The sequence below is a fragment of the Brassica rapa genome, chromosome A07 (genome assembly GCF_000309985.2).
Source record: "Brassica rapa cultivar Chiifu-401-42 chromosome A07, CAAS_Brap_v3.01, whole genome shotgun sequence".
Taxonomy (NCBI): Eukaryota; Viridiplantae; Streptophyta; class Magnoliopsida; order Brassicales; family Brassicaceae; genus Brassica; species Brassica rapa.
In genome coordinates, this window is record NC_024801.2 from 7,667,279 (window position 1) to 7,692,116 (window position 24,838).

The 24,838-nt window shown below is 36.6% G+C and overlaps 4 protein-coding genes and 1 long non-coding RNA gene across 5 annotated transcripts; 3 read left to right on the top strand and 2 right to left on the bottom strand.

The window, feature by feature from the left end:
• Positions 1-469: 469 nt before the first annotated feature.
• On the top strand, positions 470-1,828 carry LOC117126812. The gene is made up of 4 exons (XM_033275931.1): positions 470-788; positions 915-1,117; positions 1,314-1,548; positions 1,641-1,828. Exons 1-4 carry the CDS (start codon positions 470-472, stop codon positions 1,826-1,828), a joined length of 945 nt encoding a protein of 314 aa, XP_033131822.1.
• A 6,079-nt stretch (positions 1,829-7,907) lies between these two features.
• LOC103828533 lies at positions 7,908-8,453 on the top strand. Its single transcript, XM_009104136.3, has one exon. The coding sequence runs from the start codon at positions 7,908-7,910 to the stop codon at positions 8,451-8,453; it is 546 nt and encodes a 181-aa protein (XP_009102384.1).
• A 2,667-nt stretch (positions 8,454-11,120) lies between these two features.
• Positions 11,121-20,407, bottom strand: LOC117126674. Its single transcript, XR_004449368.1, has 3 exons — positions 12,087-20,407; positions 12,018-12,027; positions 11,121-11,883 (listed from the first exon to the last, which is right to left on the bottom strand). It is a non-coding gene; the product is annotated as an uncharacterized LOC117126674 (long non-coding RNA).
• A 244-nt stretch (positions 20,408-20,651) lies between these two features.
• On the top strand, positions 20,652-22,251 carry LOC103866570. The gene is made up of 5 exons (XM_009144510.3): positions 20,652-21,096; positions 21,178-21,323; positions 21,418-21,676; positions 21,757-21,839; positions 21,926-22,251. The coding sequence occupies exons 1-5, from the start codon at positions 20,740-20,742 to the stop codon at positions 22,065-22,067; spliced, it is 987 nt and encodes a 328-aa protein (XP_009142758.1). The 5' UTR covers positions 20,652-20,739; the 3' UTR covers positions 22,068-22,251.
• A 497-nt stretch (positions 22,252-22,748) lies between these two features.
• LOC103828535 lies at positions 22,749-24,373 on the bottom strand. The gene is made up of 4 exons (XM_009104138.3): positions 24,131-24,373; positions 23,409-23,685; positions 23,113-23,301; positions 22,749-23,020 (listed from the first exon to the last, which is right to left on the bottom strand). The coding sequence occupies exons 2-4, from the start codon at positions 23,655-23,657 to the stop codon at positions 22,934-22,936; spliced, it is 525 nt and encodes a 174-aa protein (XP_009102386.1). The 5' UTR covers positions 23,658-23,685; positions 24,131-24,373; the 3' UTR covers positions 22,749-22,933.
• Between the last annotated feature and the right edge of the window lie 465 nt (positions 24,374-24,838).

Sequence of the window (24,838 nt, forward strand, 5' to 3'; positions counted from 1 at the left end):
TGAAGCCGTCAAAGGAGTCTTGTGATACAAGGAAGGATCGTGTCGCTGCGGATGGTTCCTGTGATGTTGGGTTAAGAAGCGAAAACAATGGAGACAGTGAAAAGGATGGTCGACCTTGGAGAGGAGATTTCGTGAAAAAGAATCAAATTTTCAGAAGTAAAGAGGTTCTGAAGGCCACAATGGAAATTTTCGCGATGAAGAATAATTTCGATTACACTGTTTTCAAATCCACGAGAAAATGGTGGTATATTCGATGTAAGGATGCATTGTGCAACTGGACTGTGCGTGCAGAAGGTATAGATGGGTCTACATATTTCATGATCAACCAGTGCGAGGGAAGACATTCATGTGCTCCTTCAAAGAAAAGGAAATTAGGGAAAACCGCATCCGCAAGAACAATTGGGACTCTGATACAACATCGATTTGGTGATGCAAACGATGGTCCAAAGCAAATGAAATCATTCAATTTATGAGATTGGAGCATAGTTGTGAGATTACTTATTGGCACGCTTGGGAAGCTCGTGAGTTTGCTATTGCAGCTGCTAGAGGTATACCGGATCGCAGTTATGCTAAAATACCAGCATATTTGCATATGATTAAAGTAGCTAATCCTGGTATGCATACTCACTATGAAACTAATGAGAAGGGAAGATTCATGTATCTATTTATGTCATTTGGGCAATCAGTTAGAGGATTCTACAATGCAATACGAAGGGTGATTGTTGTTGATGGAACCTTTCTGAAAAATAAATACAGAGGAGTTCTACTTGTTGCTAATGCTGTAGATGGTAACTCTAATTTGTATCCAATTGCATTTGGGATTGTTGATTCGGAGAATGACGATTCATGGGGGTGGTTCTTCAGATAGTTGAAAGTGGTTATTGCTGATTGTCAAGACCTAGCTTTTGTCTCAGATAGAAATGCATCTATTTCTAAAGCAATTGGGACTGACTACCCTCAATCAGCACATGGAATTTTCGTTCATCACTTGTTGACCAATGTGGTTGCATTTTTCAAGACAAAGGGGTTGACTGCCTTGGTGGAAAAGGCTTCACGGGCATATAGGTACACTGAATTTCAGGAACGTATCACCGAAATTTTTGAAATGAGTCCTGAGGTTGGAAGATATCTGCGGGAGGCTGATGTGGGTAAATGAGCTCGTTCTCTCTTCCCTGGTGAAAGGTATGCCATTAGGACCACAAACGCTGCAGAGTCGATAAATTCAGTTCTGAGAATACCTAGAGAATATCTAGTTATTCCTTTGCTATAGATAGTATAAGAGAACTGTTGACTCGATGGTTCTATGAGCGTAGCTGGTGAGCTCTAAGTATCTTGATCCTTTAACCACTACGGCGGAGAAAAAGATTGATAGGAGAATTGTGAAGGCAAAAGGGTTTCAAGTCTACAAGGTTGACGACTTCATATCGCTTGTGAAAGGAGACATATATGATTGTCATGTTGATTTGGAAAGAAGAACATGCACATGTGGAAAGTACAATATAGGTAAAATTCCTTGTCGACACGCCATTCCTGCCATTTATTCACGAGGTATGGAAGTATAAACACATGATCTTGGGACATATTTATTTTTGTTAATTTCAGCTTATCGACTCCAATCAATCACGTTATTTTTTGTACAGGCATGGAAGTGCACAGATTTACTGACGGTTTATACACCACTGCAGCGTGGAGAATCGCCTATGCGAACTCAATTAATCCAATGGCAGTTCTTGAGTGTGAATGGAATGTTCCTGCTGAGGATAAACTTGCTAAGGTTTTACCACCAGAGACAAGAAAGAGTGCTGGTCGACCAATAGAGAAAGTATGAATCAGTAGAAGACAAGATAAAATCTTTTCAAGGATCAAGAAAGAATAAAAAGCACAAGTGCAGTCGTTGTGGTACCGAAGGACACAAGAGAGGAATATGTGATTTACCCATCTAGTTTGTTCTTTGTGTTTTGCTGTCTCTGTTTTGTTTCTTATTGATCATGAAACATAGTGATCTTCTGTTTAAGAACCTACTTGACCATTTGGTATTTGCTAAACTCTTAAGACTAATCGATCTATGTTTGTAACAATTTGGTATTTGCAAAATTATTGGTTCTAGTAGATGATAATCACCAAGAAATAACGAGAAACATAGTCTTAAACTTGTTTGAAAAGAAACACAACAATTTGAGGCAGCACATGAACATCATGCATATGCAAGGTACATGAAGACCATCGCCAAACAACACACAAACAAAGCTTTTATGATCCTTAATTCCCTAATGCATTATGTGATCTTCTCTTCACAATGTGCAATTGCATCTTCCATCTCTTGAATACTACCCTCATGTCCTTTCATCATGGCCTCACCATCTCTCACTGATTTCTGAAACTCGATATTGTCAACAAGCCACACGTCAAAAAGGTCTTTGAAGTCTTCAATCTCCTCAACAACGGACTTATCAGTCCATTTGAACAAATGGGTTTTGTCCTTCATCATTAACATCCAATAAACAGTTAGATTGAAACAAAGACAAAGATCCATGATCATTAGACTAACCTTCTCATATCCCATCGGACAACGATGAAATAATCTTCCTGGATTTTTAACTGTCTTTTAAGTGAAACGAGACATTGCCTCACCGCAATTGCATCTCCTGGGAATTCCGCGTTGTTTGGCGACTCGATCTGTTGGAGTGGATGAAGAATTGGCCGAAGACATGATATAGTCGATCTCCAAAATTTCGCTGCTGCTATTCTCTCTGCCGAGGAAGAATGAGGAAGAAAAGGGGATAGGTCAAAAGAATTTGCTAAACGGCGTCGTTTCATTTTTAAATAATATGTATTCTACCAAAGGCAGATGATGAAATAATCACAAAATATACGACTACAACAACCTACCAAACGTATGTACTTTGTCATCGAGTCCTCTAAATTAGTTTCAAATCATGGAGCAAAGAAAGTGGTCTGACAATTGATCATATGATATTTAGTATAAATTTACATTACTAGTGAATAAATAGATGTCATGTGTGTTTGGGGTTATGATTTCGACTTTTGTTAGAGTTAAGGGTTCAAGGTATATTTGAGGTTATGGGTTTAGGGTTTATTTAGGGTTTAGAGTTTATTTAGGGTTTTGGGTTGGGTTATAAAAATCGAATTATGATCATGTTTTATGATCATGTAGTACACAACACCAAGATCCAATTAGAAGAACTAGAATTCAAATTAGAAAAACTAAAGATAGAATTGTTCAGAAAATCGAACAAAGATCAAATTAGAAGATCAATTTGTTCAGAAAATCAAATTAGAAGAACTAAAAATCCTAGAAAATCCAAAGCTAAAGTTATCACAAATTTTCATCCAAACATAAGTTACAAGTTTCTACATAACAAGGTACATAATCAATCTTCGAGGTCAAACACCTCTTCTCTCTCCCATGGTGAAGGCACATATCGTGTCATTGCCTCAGCGTAAATGGGATCGTGTGCAGCCTCCCATAAATCCATACCAATCTTCTGTCTGCAACCCATTATTATTTTATCATCCAATAAACAGAGGTCGATACCTAGCAGATGGCATTCCAAGTGCTTGAGTGCGTATGCACACCAGTCACAACAAGACTTGTTCAGTCTCGCCTTCCTGGCACATCCACGATAGAATATGATGCGAGGAGTAGCTGCTTCTGTCTTTCAGGTGGTACAACAGCCTTCACTATCCTAGGAATCATAGCAGCAAACTTCTCAACGTATTGTCTATTCCTTTCCCCATCGCAGTCAAAGACTTCCACTCTTTTTTCAATAATGTTGATGCAGACAGCAACCCAGTGATTACCTGTGTCAGACAATACTAAATTTGTAAAGGAAACCCAACTGAAAACTAAGAAGAGTAGAGGAGTGAATGATTACCATTTACAAACAAAGAAAAGTAGAGACGATCAACATCGACACCCCAAATTTGATCAGTCCGCCCATGAGATGGAAGCTCTCCTCTGCCGTAACCAAGAAGAAAATCAGGCAATTCATACGCTTTTTTGTTAGGAAATAACTTGTTGTATGCAGCTTCGATTTGGAGGCAGAACATAGCATTTAAGAAAGCAACACGGCTTGGAGCCCAACGCTTCAAAGTTGTGTTGACTCGCCATATAAACATAACTGCATCCATTTCCTGAATATTCCCAATAAAATAAACTAATGTAGCAACGAAGATGTGTTACAAAGATAATTTCAACAAATTAGTACAATAAAAATTATCTCGTTGCCAAGCCATTGTCCAGGACTTACTATCCTTGTAGCTATAGACAAATTTAAGATTGACGGACCAAGTGGTAAAGGTTTTGCTTTCTTAACACATTCCGTGAATCCTATCCATGATTCTTCAGAGCAATAATAGAGTGACGACTGCGGAGAACCATATGTGCGCAATGGTGAATCAGTAAGCTGAAGTCCTTTTCCTTTACTCCATTTCTCCCAATGTGGCGGTAATGGAGCTATTGAATCTCGAACTGAAGTCCTTGCAGTCCACCACTCATCTCCCTTCTTCGTCTGAGATGGATCAAAGCCGGGTACATACGAGGTCTGAGAAAGACCTTCAACGCCTTGTGTTCCTATCCCGGGAATGAAATCATCTGCTTGGCTAAAATTCACATCAAATGAACTCTGTGATTCTTCCTGTTAACAACATAATATTAACAACATCATCATCTGCTAGCTAAAATTCACATCAAATCAATTAACAACATAATATTAAGCACAAACAAGGCCACTGCATGAGCATTTTGTAAATAGTTGTAATATTTTACACACCAAACACATTACATAAATTTCAAAGTACACGCTTAAAAACCAAAGACACTAACACTTTCAAGCCCACTTACAAACCAAGGAGTCTAACACACGAAGCACACTTACAAACCGAGACCTTATAAAACACCACAAAATTCAGGCTGATATCATAATAGATGACATTAAGACAAACAGACACGCAAACATTTAAGAGAGTGGTGAAGACTAGAGTTTCTTTACCCCGCGTGTGGACCTCCTCAATGGTGGCTGGTTCGTTGAAGGCTTCTTCGGTGATTGCTTCTTCGGTGAAGGCTTCTTCGCTGAAGGCTCTCCAAGCTCAATGTTAACGCTTGTTGCCTTCTCTCCAAGCTCAACGTCAACGCTTGGTTCCTTCCGTAAATCTTTAAGCTCTGTCCTCATATGCTCAAATGTCTCAGCCATCTGTCTTTGTAGCCGCTGTTCCATTCCCGAGAAACTCTGCTCAAACAACTGTGCCACAAAAGCCTTCATGTCTTCAGTAAAAGGCGCTTGCTTAGGACCAGAAGAGAGAACCTTATGCTTCATTTTTTCCATACCACGATCCGGAAGCCTCTTCTTACCCCTTCTTGATGTAGCGCCTAGGTTCTTTGATCCCTTTGGAGTATGGTAGTTTTCATCACTCTCAGCCGCTTCATCATTCACAGCTGATTCATCATTCACAGCCGATTCATCATTCACTGGTGCTTCATCATGCAAATCTGAACAAACCTCTGGAGCTTCTTCGATTTCCCAAATATGGTCACTAAAATCATGTCCTGTTCGTATCAACTCCATCAGGTTCTTGATTCTGTCATCCTCCACATCATCATCTCTGCGAAAAGCATCAGCTTGGACTACATCATAATTTCCTCTCCAGTCGATATAAGCATAGATGTCATCCTACACAAGAAAGGTACAGAGAGTTAGATCCTAAAAAAATCATAGAAACCAGATGGACTCAACTTACATAAAGATAAGAGACTACCTTACGTGTCAGTATTTGCTCCAACCGAATGATCTACTCATATGACACCTTTCCAGCTCCCATCGAGTTAATGCATCTAGGACCTTTCGTGAAACCTTTGTCAAGTTTCTTTCCACATAGCTTCCCAATCTTTGGTACAGCTTCCATTGCCCAAATCTGGAAGGCGTACGAGAATCCATCCAACACATAACTAGTAGTTTTAGCCTTCAGGTTGTCACGAGTTTTGGCTATGGAGTTGCAGAGAAGGTCATAAGCAGCAACCCCCCAAGGATACTTTCGAACCTTCTCAAGATCCATGCCCACCTTGATGTATTTGAAGGGGATATTAGCCTTCTCATCTCTCGCTAAAACCACACAGAGAATGATGGCCAGATAGATCAGTCGTATGCGATCTGCATTCTTCCACTTCTTAACTGCTTTCTTCTCCTTATTCTACAGGCTGAAGAGTGTAAATGTTCCATCTTTTCTCCTCAACACATTGCTCCAGAAACCACCGTCATATTTCCACTCTTCGAACTCCTTAAGAGAGATATGAGTATCGCATTCAAACCCGGTTACTGCATGGAACTCTTGTAATGAGAATCGAAGCGGTCTCCTTGCAAAGACAAACCAAAGCTCGTGCAATTTGTAACTCACCAGCTCCCTACACAAGAAGCTGTGTACCACTCTCGCCGAGAACCCAAGACCATTCTTATGCAGCTTAAATATCTGAGAGAAGACCGGATCTTTCTTCACAACTTCAAACTCCTTTGGCATCCACTCAGTGAACTTTCGCACAATGTAGTCAATCCTGCAGTTGTTATTGATCTGAGTCACTTGGGGCTCCTCGCCCTCCTTAAATATCCTCTTTGGTAACTCCAGAGACATCTAAAAACGCATAAAAAGTTCTTAGTTCAACAGGTTATATGAGAATCGAAGAGGAAAACAAATCGAAGAGGAGAACAACTCGACACAAATAATGAAAGAAAGACAATCGATTTTTTTAAAATCTATGTAAAAGGGAAGAACAATTCGATATTCGTTTATATGAGAATCAATAGAAGTAATTGAATACCTTGTGTGAAGAACTGGGACGAAAATGGAAGAACCCTTCGTAATTCGCTTTGACCCGTCCAACGAAGAGGAAGAAGATTTGGATGTCGTTATATCTTAAGTGAAATCGAAGAGGAGGATGATGAAGACAAGATGTGAAACTTTGGGAAGATGAAACTCCGCGAAGAGCAAGGCTTCTCTCGGTCGAACCCTAAATCGCCATAGAGAGGCTTTCTTCTACGGCGGAGAAGAGGAGGAGAAGTTTAAATTAGGATATCGGGAGATAATTTCCCCTTTTGTTATTTTTTTTTAAGTTTTGTTATTTTTTTTAAACTTTTAATATTTCCCATTTAAAATATATTACGAAAATTTTAATATAAAATTTTAATTCTACTTAATTGAAAATTAAGGGTAGTTTGGTATTTACAGGAACAAAAATCCTATTTTCCCAAAAAAATCTTATACAAATCTTAGTGTGACAAATCCAAATTCAAAGTGTTCTTTTTTTCCAATTTTCTCTTTATATAATTGTCTAAGTGTTTCAAATGGTGGAGTAACCAACACAATTGAACCTATTAAACACTACTGTTTTTTTATTCAATTTGAGAAACTATGCATCAAATCTTCCAGTGAACATAAAATACCACTCTTGAGCAAGATTGAACCGTTAGAAAATTACAAAAAAAATCCGTCTAAATTATTATTTTATTGTATTGGATGTCGTTTACGAGTGATCATGTGTTGGTTCCACACACACACATACACATCGAAATACTGGGCTCATGCTTGATTGTTTTTGGTATGGATTCATGCTTAATTTTGCAGCAAAGCACATGATGCACGCAAGCATATTTTTGTTTAATCAGTGCAGGTTGGAGTTGTTACTCCTCAAATCTCGAAGCAAACAAACAATGGACTGGTTTCCGGTTTTCTGTTTTTATTAATAATTTATTTTACATTTAGCTAAGGTGGTATTTCTATTTATAGCCTTTACATTTTGATATTATTCCGATTAAGAAATCCAAACCCACGTACTTGGATACTTTTTTCTTCTTGGTTTCTTAGGGTTTCATCTATCTAATATTTTTTGGGAGTTGAAAATGAATTTTGTCAAGAAAATTGAAGCGGAGTACTGTTTCATGAGTTTTGCTTCGATTTTGTTGAAGAGACCTGCTTCATGGCTCTCTCTTCTTGCTCCTCCGTTTCTTCACGTTCTTGGACTTCGCTTCTTACACCTCCTCCTCACTTCAGCTGCTTTGTTCTTCTCCTCTTTTTTCTTCCCAATCTCACTTCTTCCTTCTTCAATCCAATCATCAAAACTACCTCAAAAAGAAGATTGTGTTGCCACGGAAAATATCATCGAAGAAAAACCGGAGAAAAACTTTGAAATAGCTAATGGAATGGATGAAGATGGTGCAATCCCTGATGATGAGAGCCTTATAGAGCTGTGTTTACCTAGTGGTCACTATGTTGGTCACCACAATACTAGTAAGAAGAACAATCTCTATATAAACAACAAAGTCCAAGATGTTAGGCTCTTTGATATATTCGCAGAGTTCAACGGTTTCATCGAAGAAGATAATCTTATCGAGATCGATATCGCTATCGGATGCATCAAGTATTCAAGGTTTGAGATCAAAGTTTGATGTATTTACACTCAATGCTTTCTATACTTTTTTTTTCCTCGTGTGGGAATTTCGTATAGTACTACATTATTATCTGAATAAATATCATGGTGTAAATTATAGTACTTTTTGCACTTCATTGTGTTTGTTTTGTGATATGTTATAATGTTATTTGTTTTATGAGTTATGCATTTGTTATAACATAATGATCAAACTCTACTGTGCACCTGCATGGTTGTGGTCTAATTAAGTGGTAAACGAGATATACAAATGTGCTAAAACACTTTTTCCTGGGGTTTGAGCCTCCTTTAAAACAAAATCACACCTACGGAAATTGTGGTCTTAGGCTTCGATCTTGGTAATTTACGTGATAGTCCAATCCGGTAATGTTCTAGCATTAATCTGAATGCGTTTCAAATTCGGATCATACAGTGTGTTCGTTTTTGGGAAGAAATCTACTATGTAACATTAAATGTATTCCTATTGGGATAGAGCATATAAAAAACTCAACTGTTTAAATCTAAGTATAGTTTACCATACGACCACTTTACTAAAAGCATCTTCCACTCTACTCCATATTTTATTTTAAAATAAAATTTTACTTTAAAATAGAGTGAGAAACGGAGTACTGAACAAAAAATAAACTATTACTCTATAAATGGAATAATGCTTTTATTTTTGTTCATTACTTCATTTCCCACTCAATTTCGAAGTAAAATATGAAGTGAAGTTGGAAATGTTCTTATTACATGTTACCACAACTCCATTTTCATTATTTTAAGTTAAATAAAGTAAGATTGCTTATTTTTTGTTAATAAGTGAATAATATGGCTGATAAACGGTGAACCTTGGTACGTCAAATTTCGGAAATACAAATGAACTAGGTAATAACCTGCGCCTTGCAAGATGTGATTATTAGTTTCGTTATTTTTAATAAAAAAAATATTAAATCTGTTTAATCTGAATATTGGTTTGGTTTTAATTTTTTTTTTTGGTTTTTAATCTTCTAAAATATAACTATTATTTTAAATTAATATTCAATTTAGTTTATTCGTTAAAATGTTTGTTTTTTTGGTTTTTGGTAAAAAACCAAAAATTAATATTATTTATTTATTTTCATGTTATGAATTTTAGATAGTCGTCATGTCGAACCAATAGTTTCATATCATAGTTTCTAAACAGATAATAGTATAAGAAAAAAAATTTATTAAGACAAATCATTTCACTACAATTTGGTCGGTAGTGAAAGAAGCATTAAGCAAAAATATTTCAACTTTCAAAAAAATTAGATACTTCAGTTGTGGTGAATACTTAGTTACAAGGTGCTCACATCAAGGCGCACATGTATTTGTATGTAAAAATTATATAAAAATAGTTGACAAATGTATAAAATGACATTTTTTTTCAAAATAATGCATGAAAGATAAAATTAAAATTAATTTAAATAAATAAAATAATGACAAATGTATAAAATGTCCTTGACATTAGTTATTTTTTCATATAAAGAAAATAAAATTGTATCCGTAAATAGGGGTGGGCACAAATCGAATATCTGGGTATTTGGAAGCATTCGTGTCGATTCGATCTTTAGTCACCTAGATATTCAGTGACTCGGATATCCGAAATGTTTTAGTATTTTAAAGAATATCCGATTTGATCCGTAAATAAAATAAAATTTAAAAATAACTAAAAATTTAATAATAACATTTTATTACAAAAATAAAACATTATTTAACTTTTAAAATTCTAGTACCTAATATAATAAATTTAATTCATAAAAATATTGTAAAACTAATATAAAGTAAAATATATATAACGCATATATATAATTTTTTACATATATGTGTATATATATATGCATATAATAGATTGAATAAGATATTTGTTCCTAAAAATATTGGTATGTGTGATTTGATTCTTTTTTGGATATTGTATTTTAGTATTGATTTGCTTCGTAGAGTTACGGATATCCAGATTTTTTTTATTCAAATCAAAACGGATAACGAATCGAATCGAATCAAAATTTATGAATAATTTGCTCAACTTTATCCGTAAACAATAAAAATAATATATATATATAGTTTGTCTTTTGATTCGTTATCTATTTTTATTCGAACCAAAAAATCTAGAGTTTTATTGGAACCAAGTATGTGAGTTTTATATTTAAAAAAAAGCACAAAATACATAGTGTGAACACATTTATGAATATAGTGTGAACGCGTTAGTATATTTATTATCAAATCTTTGTAAAACTGCTACATATCTATTATAGTGTGAATGTATTTATTATAATGATTCTCTTTTAATATATAATCGCTCGAAATTTCGATATTGAGTTCTAGGAGTGGACATTTGAGAGTTGATCCGGTTTATTTCTTGTGATAGAGTTTCCTTTCTCTCATAGTGTTTTATTCCTATTGGACACGGAGTTTAAACAAATAAAAATTTATCATGTAAATAGCCATATATGCATGTGTTGAAATGTAATTTACATATCAACAAAAATAAAGAAAAACTTACAATAGTTGGTTCTACTTGCTTATATAAGAATAATAATAATCAAGAGAAAGATAGAAGAGAAAACACAGCAAACCCCCGTGTCACTTTTAAACTCTTAACCCCTAAACTTACCCAGCTCATCCATCCCCCCCCCCCCCTACTAAATTCTCTATATATAATCTAAATTAATCATGTTTAACTTAGTTATAACCCGTCAAGGTCTAATCCGACCCACATACCCACTAAACCAATAAAAAAAGAAGAAAACGTTGAAATACAAAACTGCCCTAAATCAAAGAGGTATTAGGGATTCCTTGAAAGTATCTGTTAGTTTCTGATAGGACCGTATTATATAAATTACGGATAACTGAATCTTGTAAAGAATAAATTTAATAAGATTATACCAAAGATTAAGAAAATGATGATACAACTGTAGAGGCGAGATATTATCTCTTTCCTTAACTCAAAATACGTCCCATAGTGCGACGGTTCGATAAAGTAATGAGTCCCAAGATACAACTGCAAAAATCTTCTGATTTGCGTCACTCTATCAGAAGTCCGGCGAAACTAGTTTTGTGTATACTCTCAGACTCAAAAGAAAATCAAAGAGAAAGATAAAAAAAGAAATATGGAGGATCGTGTTATGAACCAGATTGTGGATGGCTCATAACCAAGAGATTATATCATCGGCGGCCCAAGAAAGAGAGAGTCGGCCAGCTTTTCCTTTTCTCCTTTTCCTAGTTGGATTATGATTTGTACTCTTTCCATTTATCTATGACGGTGCAATCTCCTATATAAGGAACATATATGTTATGAATAAAAATAGACTTTTCTATTACTTTCACAACACGTTATCAGTACGATTGATCTCTAAAACCCTATGCTAAAATATCGACCATAAACCCTAAATCTCTCTCCATTGCTAAAACCCTAATCTCTATCGATCACCTCTCTTTGATCATGACCCTGATCTGTATTCGACCACTGATCTCAACAAGATCGATCTGTGGACTGATCTCTGCAAGTTTCAGTACGCCTCAACTATTCCAGATTGTACGATCAGCCTGTTCCAGTCCGTGATCAAACTGTTCCAGATCTACAAGTTCTTTGACTGCAAGTACCAGCTCGCATACCATCAATCCCGATCAGCTCAACCTAAGCTCGCGGACTGCAAGGAAACAGTTTGGACCAGTCCGCGTAAGGTTCCAGTTTGTACCAGTCCACGTAAGCTCATTCTCTTGGTGGTCCATTCAACCCATCAAAGGTTTAAGGTATACCTAAACTCTAAGAACCCGGAATCGAATGAACTAATGTTCAAAGTGAAACCCTAAAATCTGTAAACCCTAAATTACGTGTGCATGGATTGTTTTATTTGATTGATTGAATGTTTCTTTGAGGTTTAAATCCGTGTGAGTTAGGATTGATAGTTTTTATAACCTGATTGAATGATTTGAGGTTTAATATTCCATGTTAGAATCTGTTATAATATAAACCCTAATTCGAATTGATAAACCCTAATTTGTATTGCATAATCCGAATTGAATGTTTTGAGGTTTCATATTATACTAGGTTAATAGTTTCATGATATAATCAAATGTTCTGAGGTTTAAGATCATTTGCTAGAAGCTGATTGATTGATAAAACCCTAATTTCGAATTGAAACCCTAAACCCTAATTTGCGTATTCCTAAAATCAGATTGCTTGATTCCATCTTGCTAATATTAGCCTTGAAACTGATTAATAAAATTGATAGAATCAGCCTTGAAACTGATTGTTTTGGTTTTTCATGATTGAAACCCTATTTTTGGATCGAAACCCTAAATTGTGTAATGCTTGAATCCGTTTGATTATTTTTGATTATTGATCCAATTGCTAGTCTTGATAAAACCTAATTGAATCTGATTGTTAGTCTAGCTAAATCTCATACCTGAAACTGATTGACTAATTACTAAACCTTGATTGAATGTTTTAATATTACCTTTGCACATATAGAATCCGATTGCTAAGATTGAGTGCATCATATCTACTTGGCTGTGTCGCCAGTTTGTATCATATATCATCCTCACCAACATGTTTATGTTATGCGCATGATCTGATTATTATCACCTTTGCATGATCTGATTGTTTTAAATTGAGGTTCCATAATTCCACTCCTGTACATATAGAATCAGTATGCTAGGTTTGCATTATAACCATATGGCCGCATGAAAACATATAGAAATTGCTTGTTTGGTCGATACCCTTGCTTGATAAATCCGTGTGGCCCTATTGCATTATATCACCTTTGGCCGTGTGGCTTGTTTTCTTATTAGAAATGTATTGACTTGATAGCATGTCTTGTTTATGGCCGTATGTTAAATATTTTATGAGATCTAAAATTGATTGATATATGATTTGAGATGTCGAAAATCAACTTGGATTTTGCTGCCCTAAATCTCTCAGGAGATAATTATTTGAAATAGGCACTGGATACTGAGTTTATCCTAAAGTCAAAGGACTTGGTGAATGAATCACAAAAGGCGATAATGCCAAATGAGAAAGATTGATACAGGGCAATATTAATTATTAGCCATCATCTTATTAAGAGTCTCAAAGAACAGTATCTGACTATAGAAAATCCTCTAGACCTTTGGACAGAGTTACAAAATCGAGATATGATCACCAAAGAACGGTGTTATTACCAAAGGCCCTATTTGATGGGAGGAATCCCAGAATCCAGGACTATAAGTCCGTGGATGAGTCTATTGCTAGCTGGGCAAAATAATGGATTACTGATGAGAAACAGTGAATTGAGACCTCCTGGATTAACCCCATTACCTGATACCAATAAGGCCGCATAAAAAAAAGGTAACCACGTCCAGAATGATAGACCACACGGCCATGGCCGTGGAGGGTGGAAAGGACGTGGCCATGGCCACTATAACACATTTGGCCGTGGAAATCACTATGGCAGAGGCTGTGGGTATCAACCCAATTTGAGCCATGGTTAAGGCAGTGGACGTGTTATATCCTTTAAACCACAAAGCTCGACCAAATCAGTGTGCTATAGATGTGGAATGGGGAACTATTGGGCTAAGATATGAAGGACTCCCAAACATTTTTGTGACCTCTATCAAAGAGAGTCTGAAAGGGAAGAATCCTGAAACCCACTTGGTCTATAAAGATGGTGAAAATAATTTCGAACATGATCAAGATGATCTTATGGAATATGAGACTTATGATTGCCTAAAAGAATCAAGTTGATGATCTGATTTTGACATCAAACTTGTGTGATTGCTTTGCTTGTATGCTTTCTCTGATTTTTATCTCCTTGAATTTATTTCTATTACATTGTCTGCTTAGATTAAATGAATGAATGATTTTTCTATATGAGTACACTGAAAAACGCCAATATAAGCAGGTATCGCCAGTCTGAAAGAAGACTATGGCTAGGCTAATATATTATTGCCTAAGGGTATGCATCTAGAAATCAGTGATGCCTTATATTCACCCAGCTCTAAGAGCAAGAGCAGCCTATTGAGTTTTAAAGATATAAGAATGAATGGTTTCCATATTGAAACAATGGGCGAAAGAAACAAAGATTTCCTTCAGATATATGTATAAAATCGCCCAAGGCCATAATAAGTCCTAAAGACTACACCTGCATTCTCTTCTGACCTAGACTATGCATAGATCAGTATGATAGAGGCTAAAATCCTGCAAAAATATACATTTTATGGCACGACCGGATTGGCCATCCTGGTCCAAACATGATGCGAAAATTGATATTCAAAAGGCACACATTAAAACATAAGAAGAGTTATCCCAAAGAATCTCACGTGTGTAGCATGTACACAAGGAAAACTCATTAGGTCATCACCAGTAAAACGGCTACGAGCCCTTTTTTTATAATAAAGACTATATGTCTAGATAATACTGGTGAATACATGTTCCAAGCGTTTAAATGATTATGGTATGTCCATGGGGAGTAAGTGTGGACAATTTTGTGATACATGTCCATACCAAGAACGACTTGGCCGAAATCTTTTAAAACGCAAATAACAGATTGATAGACCATAACTTATGAGGTAAAAACTCCCTTTCACAGCTTGGGCCACACAAAATTTACATGCACCTAAGTTAATACGCATCAGGCCATTTAGTGAGCATATATATCCCCTATCACAATTATTAACGGGTCAAGAGCCAGACATACCCCATCATAAGACATTTGGATGTGTTGTCTATGTACTAATTACTCCACCACATAGAACTAAAATGGGACCTCAAAAGGAGGATGGGGATATATGTTGGATATGATTCTCCCACAATAATAAAGTACCTTGAGCCAACTATGGGTGATTATATTTGAGGCCAGATACACAGATTATTTTAAGACCAGGAGGAGAAAAATAATAAAGCTGGTAAAAGAATGGTAAAAGAAATAGAATGGAATCAACCATCAAAGTCTTGGCAAGATCCTCGGACTAAAGAATGTGAAATAGACGTCCAAAGATTGTACATTTACAAAGCTAGATAATCAAATGCCAGACACATTTGCTGACCCGAAAAAGAATGACTAAGTCATATATAAACCAGCTTGTAAAGCACCAACGAATTTGATGTCCAAGAAGAGACACAGTCAAGTTGCTACAGAGTCTAGACAACATATGAAACGTGGTAGACGAATAGGTTCGAAAAGACAAGAATCCTCGGAAACAAAAGAAAGGTGCAGAGAATGATAATCAAAATCCAAATCCGAGGTTACTAAGGAAACCATCCAGTTAAAAAGAAGTGAACATGACTTGGTGGCAATCACCATTAAGGCTTGATTCATGGAAGCCTGTCCAATCTTGGTCAATGATCTTGCTAATATAAGCAAACTTTGATTAGGAGAGAAAATTAGTAGAGAGAGGATATGAACTAATGTTTACCTGCAGGTCCAGATACTTGTTTGAAAATCCTTGCATCATGTGATAGATACCCCCAAGGTAAAACCTGCACTTTTATTTATGCTAAGAAATGAGGCTGATAGAGGAAAATGACAAACAAGATTTGCTAAGTTGTTGGCTAGATAAATTTGGTTGCTAAGCTAGGATATGGTATAATGTGCTTTTGTGATTACGACTTTTTAGATGTGGATTGCAATATTGTAGAGGTGATGATTCTAAATTTTAAATCATGTGAGTCCATGCTGTTTTAAACCTCTTTCAGAGAGACTGCCTGTTTGTTTTGCGTGAGGACAAGCAAAAGGGTAAGTCTGGGGGAGTTGATAGACTATGGATTTGACCCATTTTCATCCATAGTTTATAGGTGTTCTTACTAATAATTATTATATTATAGAGTCTATTTATTATATTTATAAGATCAAAAGTGTTTTGGAGATAAGTGATGATTTTGGAGCATTTTGGAGATACTTGGAGCAAGCACCCGAGATGACCATCGAGCTCGACCATCGTTCGATATTGGAGATGAATAATCGATCGATACTCACATCTGTGTATCGATCGACAGCGAAGAGCGCATAAAGCCCGTTTGGTCACAGCCGACTTGAAGCCCAAGTCTTCACCGTTTTACAAGATTACCCCTGACGAGTTTTACCCTAATTATATAAACCTTGCCACCACGTTAGAGGCAAAGTGTGCTTTCCTAGTTTTATTAATTCCACAGCAAGGTTTTTAGGATTTTGATAGATTGGAGAGAAAATCCAAAATTACAATTTGTGATTGGAACTCCATTAATATCTATTTACTATTCTAATGAAGTTTTCATATTTAATTGCTGTTACGAATTGCTTAGCCATGTGTGAGTAGTTCCATTGTTAGATTTTAGGGTTTAAATAGGTTAGGAGGGATTAGCCCCAACTATAGATTGCTGAGTTGTGATAATCATCATTAGGATTATTCATTAATGCATGTGTCTAGATTAGCTACCTAGAACTTGTCCTAGGATTGATTGATAAAAGCGAGAGTTTCATTCTCATCCTGAAAACATTCTAATTGAACTATGTTTCTTGCTATGAGCAAGGCGAAAGCTGATCTAGTGAGCTTAGTAAGCTATTATTCAATGCGCACATAAAGCTTGACTAGAGCGCGTCGATCGATATCATACTTGAATAATTAATCGACGGAGCAAAAGGTGTACCGATCGATATCCCTATAGGATTATCGATCGACACTTTCTATTGATCAAAATAACAAGAGTTGAGATCATTAGATCTAGTTAATAGACAAGTCAAAACATGCGAGAGCTGATTGACTAATTATCATTCATGCAACTAATTAAGCATTTGTAGGATTATAATCCCAATTTTTCTGAATAAAAACCTTAAGTCTAACTATTTTCTGTTTAAGCACCAAAACTTCAACCAATCATATTGAACAAACACTTGTTCAATATTAAACTGTAATTCACATTTAAATCTCTAAAACCATCTTGATTAACAAATCATATTAGATTTCTTAGGTTCCCTAGCTCCCTGTGAATTCGATCCCAAAGTACTACAGCTCGACATCTTATTTGGAGAGTATAAATCACTCCTTAGGGTAATTTGAGTGGTATCATTACTCAGACATGATTAGTTAATTTGTTGGATGAATGGAATAGGTTGCTAAACTAGGATATTGCATAAAAAGTACTTCTAAGCTAAGATTGATTTGATGTGGTCTGCAATTTTGTTGAGGTGATGATAGTAAGTTCTTAAATCTTGTGAGTCCTTGCTGTTTTAAATCGCTTCCAGAGAGACTACTCGTTGTTTTGCTTGAGGACAAGCAAAAGAGTAAGTCTGGGGGTGTTGATATACCATGGACTTTACTCACTTTTAACCATGGTATATAGGTGTTTTTAAATATATTGTTGTTGTTTTGGAGTCTTTTTAGTATGTTTTCAGGTTTTGAAGTGATTTGGAGGAAAGTGGTGATTTTGGTGCATTTTGGAGATAAAATGATAAAGACCCGTAGTGACCATCGAACAGTCTAGCGATCGATGATTGAAGATGATAATCGATCGACACACACTCTGTGTTGTCGATCGACGGTATGTCGATCGACGGCAAAGCTCGCAAAGGCCATATTTGGTTCCAGTCGACTTTAAGCCCAAGTCCCACAAGAATTACCATATTACCCCTGACGAGTATTAACCTAATATTTATGTGTTCTGCCATTGTTCTACGCAACACATACTTTCATACTTTTCTTACAGAAAAATACTTAGAGTCTTAGGTTTGGAGAGAAGATCCAAGAACTCCTTCAAAGATTTGTGATTGGAACTCCAAGTTTTTCTACTCTTATCTATTTATGGAGCTTTCATATTTCTTTGTGATGAATAGCTATGTCTGAGTAATTCTCTTTGTTAGATTTAGGGTTGAGAGATGAGAGATTAGCCCAAAATATAGAATTGCTAAGTATTAGGATATCCATCAATTAAAATGTTCTTAATACATGTGTTCTAGAATAGCTAACTAGGACCTTGCTTATAGATATTAGGGCGGAAGCGGAAGCTTGGTCCTCTATCTGAATTAGTTTGGATTGTGCTAGGATTGCTAGAAACAAGTGGAAGCTGATTTAGTTAAACCTAGTGAACACGTCAAACCCGTGCATAAAGCTTCCTGGAAGGTTCATCGATCGACAACTCAGTAGTTGCATCGATCGACGGACTGAAAGGTGTATCTATCGACAATCCTTAATTGGTATCGATCTACACTTTCTCAAGACCAACAAGCAACAATTGAGGTCTAGATCCGGCAATAGATAGTCTAAAAATACGAAAATTGATCGACTATTCTTACTGTTTGAGTTCTAGAATATCCAATATATGCTTAGTATCTATATCTCTATAATCGTGATTGTCTGAATAGAAATCCTAAGTCTTACGCCTTTCATATCTGTCAATCAACCGAACAATTGCTTGTTCACCACTGCTATTTACATTTAAACATGTTTGCCTAGCTTAACCACATAACTTCTAGATCTTTTGTGTACCTTAGCTCCCCCGTGAATTTGATCCCTAAGTACCGCAACTCGACCTCTTATTTGAGAAAGTACAAATCACTCCTTAGGGTAATTTGAGTGATATCATGGGGTTCACGGGCCGGTTGAGCAAGCGTTGGTGGCTCACTAGCCGTCAATGGTTGGGGCGTTACAAGTGGTATCAGAGCTGGTTAACCATCATGGTTCTGACCTAAGAGTCGCCTTGAGACCTTCCATGGTGTGCAACGTTGCGCTTTGTGAGTGAGTACGAATTGTAACACCGCCAGAAAGTTTTCCTGTGCATTCTATTTTCGTGAATATGGATTATTTGTTTTGACGTATTAGCTCTCACATAAATGATACTTAGTTTGAGAGAGTACAAATCACTCCTTAGGGTAATTTGAGTGATATCATGGGGTTCACGGGCCGGTTGAGCGAGCGTTGGTGGCTCATTAGCCATGGACGATCGGGGTGTTACAAGTGGTATCAAAGCTGGTTAACCATCTCGGTTCTGACCTAATAGTCGTCTTGAGACCTTCCATGGTGTGCAACGTTGCGCTCTGTGAGTGAGTATGAATTGTAACACCGCCATATAAATTTTCTATGCATTCTATTTTCGCGAATATGGATTATTTGTTTTGAAGGATTAATGATGCTTAGTTTGCATGGATTAGTTTGCATGGATACTTTGGTATTGATAGAGACCCTAGGGATATGTTAATGTTAGCACATACAGAGGAAATTATTTGGAAGGAGGCTCAAGAGGTACAAATGCAACATGTGGAACATACATCACCATCCCAGACCACAAAAGAGGTATCAGAGCTGGTTAATCATCTCGGTTCTGACCTAGACCTTCCATGGTGTGCAACGTTGCGCTCTGTGAGTGAGTATGAATTGTAACACCGCCAAAAAGTTTTTCTATGCATTCTATTTTCGCGAATATGGATTATTTGTTTTGAAAGATTAGCTTTCACATAAATGATGCTTAGTTTGCATGGATACTTTGGTATTGATCCCAGACCACAAAAGAGGAGAATCCAATTTCGTCTCGAAAGATTTGGAGGTGGTGGTTTACAGACAGCTGATAGAAAGATAAAGAGTCATTCTCTGGTCAAAGCTGGTACAACACATTTGAGGGTTTTGATGGCCTGATGGAAACGACGAATATTAGGAATTGTCTTTCTCCACTACATGTGGAATTCGAAACTTTTATATGGGCGATGGAATATATAAAGAATCTTCGATAATTTCATTTGATGTTTGCAAGATAATATTCTCGGTTGGTGAAATGGTTTGAAAACAGAAGAATGGTATGCTTTTCTAACGTACCTAGAAGAAATTGAACGGATCCGAAGAAGCTTTGCGACTTTCAAGATCACATACGTTTCAAGGACTCTAAACACACGAACAGATAGTTTGACACAAGTTGCTCGCAATCAATCGTCTCAGTTCGTCTTCATAGACTCAGAGTCCCCAATTTAGTTAATAGAGTATAAAAAACTCATTGTTATTAAAAATATTGAAATTATAGATTTTTAAAGTTTTCAATTGACTTTAGAGTTTTTGGATCAATTTTCTTAGTTTAAAAAAAATTCAGATCATTCTAGATTGATATAACAGAAAGTCATACTAAACTCTCCAATCATATTAAATCCTACAAAAACATATAAAACTCATTAAAAATCAAATAACGTCAGACCTAAATTTATATATACTAGTACTACAAAAAGGGTTTGTAAGTATTATAAAAACCTGTTTAAATGTTTGGTGGAGGCTGAAGGGGAAAGTCTTTAACTATTGAAAGGATTTGGGTTAAGGCGTTTCATGTAAAGCCTTATCGTTGGAAGAGAAGAAGAAAAATGTTGGAGAGTATAAACCTCCCTATCTCCTGCAACTTCTCTCGCTTTCCTCATCTAAAACCCTCCAGAAAAGCCCAATCCCTAAGCCAACCCCGAAACCTCACCCTTGTACAATCAAGAGCTCCTTTGCCTTTTCTGAAACCCGATAGAATTATCCTTGGCAACAACAAGAGTCAATTCCTGAAACACGAGAAGAAGGGTCTCTTCCATGTGTGCAGAAGCTCACTAAACAACCCAGATCCAGACAAAACTGAAATTCAAGAAGAAGGAAGAGACTGGACGAGCTCCGTATTGCTTTTCGCTCTCTGGGGTGCGCTTCTTTACTACTGCTTCAATCTTGCTCCTGATCAAACCCCAGTAATCCTTCTTCCTCTCAAATCCAATTTCTAAATGTGATAATGGATTGTGTTTTCAGTTATTATGTTTTTTTTTATGCAGACACAAGACTTGTACTTTCTGAAAAAGCTGTTGAATTTGAAAGGCGATGATGGTTTTAGAATGAACCAGATCCTTGTTGGGTTATGGTATATAATGGGTTTATGGCCTGTTGTATACGCTATGCTCTTACTTCCCACTGGTCGAAGGTAAATATAACAATCCATCATCAATCTTTCAAGTAGCTTCCTTTGTTGCTGAGTTTAAAGAGTTTAATTCTCATAGTTAATGTTCGTTTGACAGTAAAACTCAGGCATGGCCTTTCGTTGTTTTTTCCTTCTTTGGTGGCGTCTACGCTTTGCTACCTTATTTTGCACTGTGGAATCCTCCTTCTCCTCCCGTTTCCGAGTCCGAGCTTAGACAATGGCCTTTCAATGTTCTGGAATCAAAAGTAACTGCTGGGGCAACTCTTGTTGCGGGCCTGGGTTTGATTCTTTATGCTTTAGTTGGTAACGCCGGTGACTGGAAAGAGTTTTATCAGTACTTTCGAGAGAGCAAATTCGTAATTCCATCATCTCTTTTCCTCTTCTTTATAACATAACAATAACTTAGTAATAATCATTGTTAAAAAATAATATGCAGATACATGTCACGAGTCTAGATTTCTGCCTACTCTCTGCTTTTGCTCCGTTTTGGGTTTACAATGACATGACCGGCAGAAAATGGTGAGTCCTACCGCTGTTTTGCTTTAAAAAAAAACTGTTTCCATTTGTTTTTTTTTTCTACCTCTAACGCACTGCTTTGTTTGCAGGTTTGATAAAGGCCGTTGGCTGTTACCTGTATCCGTGGTGCCATTCTTGGGACCTTCTTTGTATCTTCTCTTACGACCTGCATTGTCAGAGACTACAGCTCCCACAGATTCTTCTGCCTCATCTTCTGACCCAAGTCAATAGCAACATCACGATTGGATTTATGGTTTTTACTCCCTTCTGTTGCCCTTTTATTGATGGAGTTAGAATGAGAAATATTTGTATAACAAGGGCGAGAGAATTAACAAAGTTTTCTATAAATGTTAATGAAAGGAAAGTCAAACACAAAATTGTCAAAATGTTTAGGCATTCATCTTTGAACTTGACCTTTATGTGCTCTCTGTTACTGACTCTGCTGTCCACGGCTGGCTCTGGCAAGCAACTTAATCTTTGCTGGGATTTCAAACTTCTCCCTCCACCTTTGGGGCCTGATACAATTAACACATTTCGGAACACGTTTAGCAGGTGTTGTAACTATGAAATAAACAACTAGAAAACAGCTATTGAAATACAATTCTTGGTAAGAGATTGCTGAACTTGATTAACTGCATCACCGTCCTCACATAGCTCAGAGAAGTTCCTGTATTTGACTCCCACTTCGTCTCTGCCCATTTCTCTAAAGATCCGTGTGATGGGAAACCATAAGAGCTACACAGTAACTGTTCATTGGGTCTGTGTGTTGCACCATTTCGTCAAAGTAATTGCTTATACGGTTATACCCAAAGCTGACTCCACCTGTGGCTTATGATCCATTCAATCAGTTGTGTAATGATTTAACGTTTGGAACAAATTAGTTTTGATAAAAGTTCAATGATTTTGAAGAAACGCGTGAATTTTGAGCTCTTCCGATTTCATATTGATTAACATCGAAACATCCAGATAAGTTTTGCCACTTTATTACCTGTCACTCAAGTTCACAACCAAACACAACTGATATCCACATAAGAAAACTTTTCTTGACTACAAGATTCTCAGGATATATATATATTACTGAGAAAAATACATGAAAATCAACTGGAACCACCGCGACGAACACTTTCTTCAGTTCGCGAAAACGCATTTGTTAGCACGTCTATCGTCCAGTTCTTCAAGTCATCCTGATTAAAATGGAAACGAAACCAAAGTTTAAGCACAACATGACGGTTTTGGTTTTGGTTTGGGTAATAAGGCAATTTTGTTTTTGTTTAACCTTGCGCACAGGCTCTCCAGTTCTTATCTGCGCGTTTGGGCGAGCAAGCTTGGACTCAAATGGTGTTCTTGGCCTTACTTCTCTAAACTCATCCCACTCCTCACGCTCGATCATCCTCACTGTGCCTTGCCCTTCTGGTGCATTCTTTATCTTCCGTTCAATCATTTCTTGAGATTTCGAATCATCAATCTTGCAACAACCCAACAATGAAGAATCGGCATAAAGCGTAAAGCAGCATAAAAGATAGCTGCTAAAGACACAATTCACAAAGAATAGAAGAAGAAAGAAGGATGTACCATCATCAACACTTTTGCAAACAATGCAATACCGACCACAGCTAAGAACATAGGCATCGTTGCCGTGTCCAGATAGGATCTTGATTCTGGAACCTCAACGAGAAACTGGTTCTTTATTGGGTTCCTTCGCTTCTTACTTTTCTGCAAATCAGTTATCCTTTTTCTTAAGGTCTCCGTTGGGGCATCACTAGACGAAGGTGAATGAAACCTTCTCCTAAGCAGCGTAAATAACTGACTCTGCCTAGACATCCTAACAAGCAACAGCGATCGTCTATCTCTGCCAAAGAAGAAGAGAAAATACAACAGAGAGAGAGAGTAAGATGCGAGTGATATAGCCTCACTTGGAACAGCTTAGCGTACCAACAAACAGAGGAGCCTATACGTTCGTAACTCAACTGATACACTCGGGACCTAAGAATCTTTGTAATACTAATCAGAATAATCCACGATAGGTAGCAAGAAGACTAGACGCACAGATATGGATTGCCATATAAAGGGTTCGTTATGGCATTTTGACGAACACTTGGCGTGCAGATTTTATTCAACATGACACTATGTTAGATTCGACATTTGTGCAACAAGGAGTAAAGGGAAATCGATATGGGTGGCTAGAAAAACTAGCGCGTGAACCAGAAACAACATTGTTATAAGCGGAACAATGAAGTCGATTATCTAAATCCTTTGGCAAGAGGATTAGGAGGTTTTTCAGATGTGAAACGTACCAGATGAACGAGGATTGGGAAGACAAAGATACTGTCTTTACTCTTGATCGCCAACCACGACTTGCTCTTCTTCGTTTTTCTCAACCTCCTGAATCCCTAAGCCTGGAGAATGACAACTTTCTGAATTAGGAAACAAAGTTGTTTGATTTTTCTTCCTAGCTTTTAAATATAATTGCTCCATATAAAAGTTTTTTTTTATTTTTGGTTTTCTCTATAGAAAAGTTAGAATTGCATAAATGTTAGTTTTTAGCTGTGATTATTTATAATTAAAAATGATTAAAAAATCCACATCACTAATAATAACAGCATCCATCCAGGTCAATAATTATTTTGATCAAAATCTACATTAGGGCAAATCAAACGACATTTAAATTAAAACATCACCGCAGTTTCAAAATCGTCTTTTATGCAAGCATGTTCTCTGCAAGCGTTTTTTCCAAAATTATTTTTTTCTGAAATTGTCTCTGCAAACATCTTCTCTGGAATCGTCGTCTCCGCAATCGTCCGAAATCGTCTTTTTCGGTATGTTTCGACGCTTTACTTTGAGTTTTTCGAGTTTTTTGGTGAGGTTGATTAATGTTGTGCATAAGTTTGATGTATGTTGTGTCTAAGTTTAATTTATGTTATGGCTGAGATTGATTTATGATGTGGATGCGTTAGTTTTCTACTGCGGCTGAATTAGTTTTATATCGCAGCTGATTTATATAT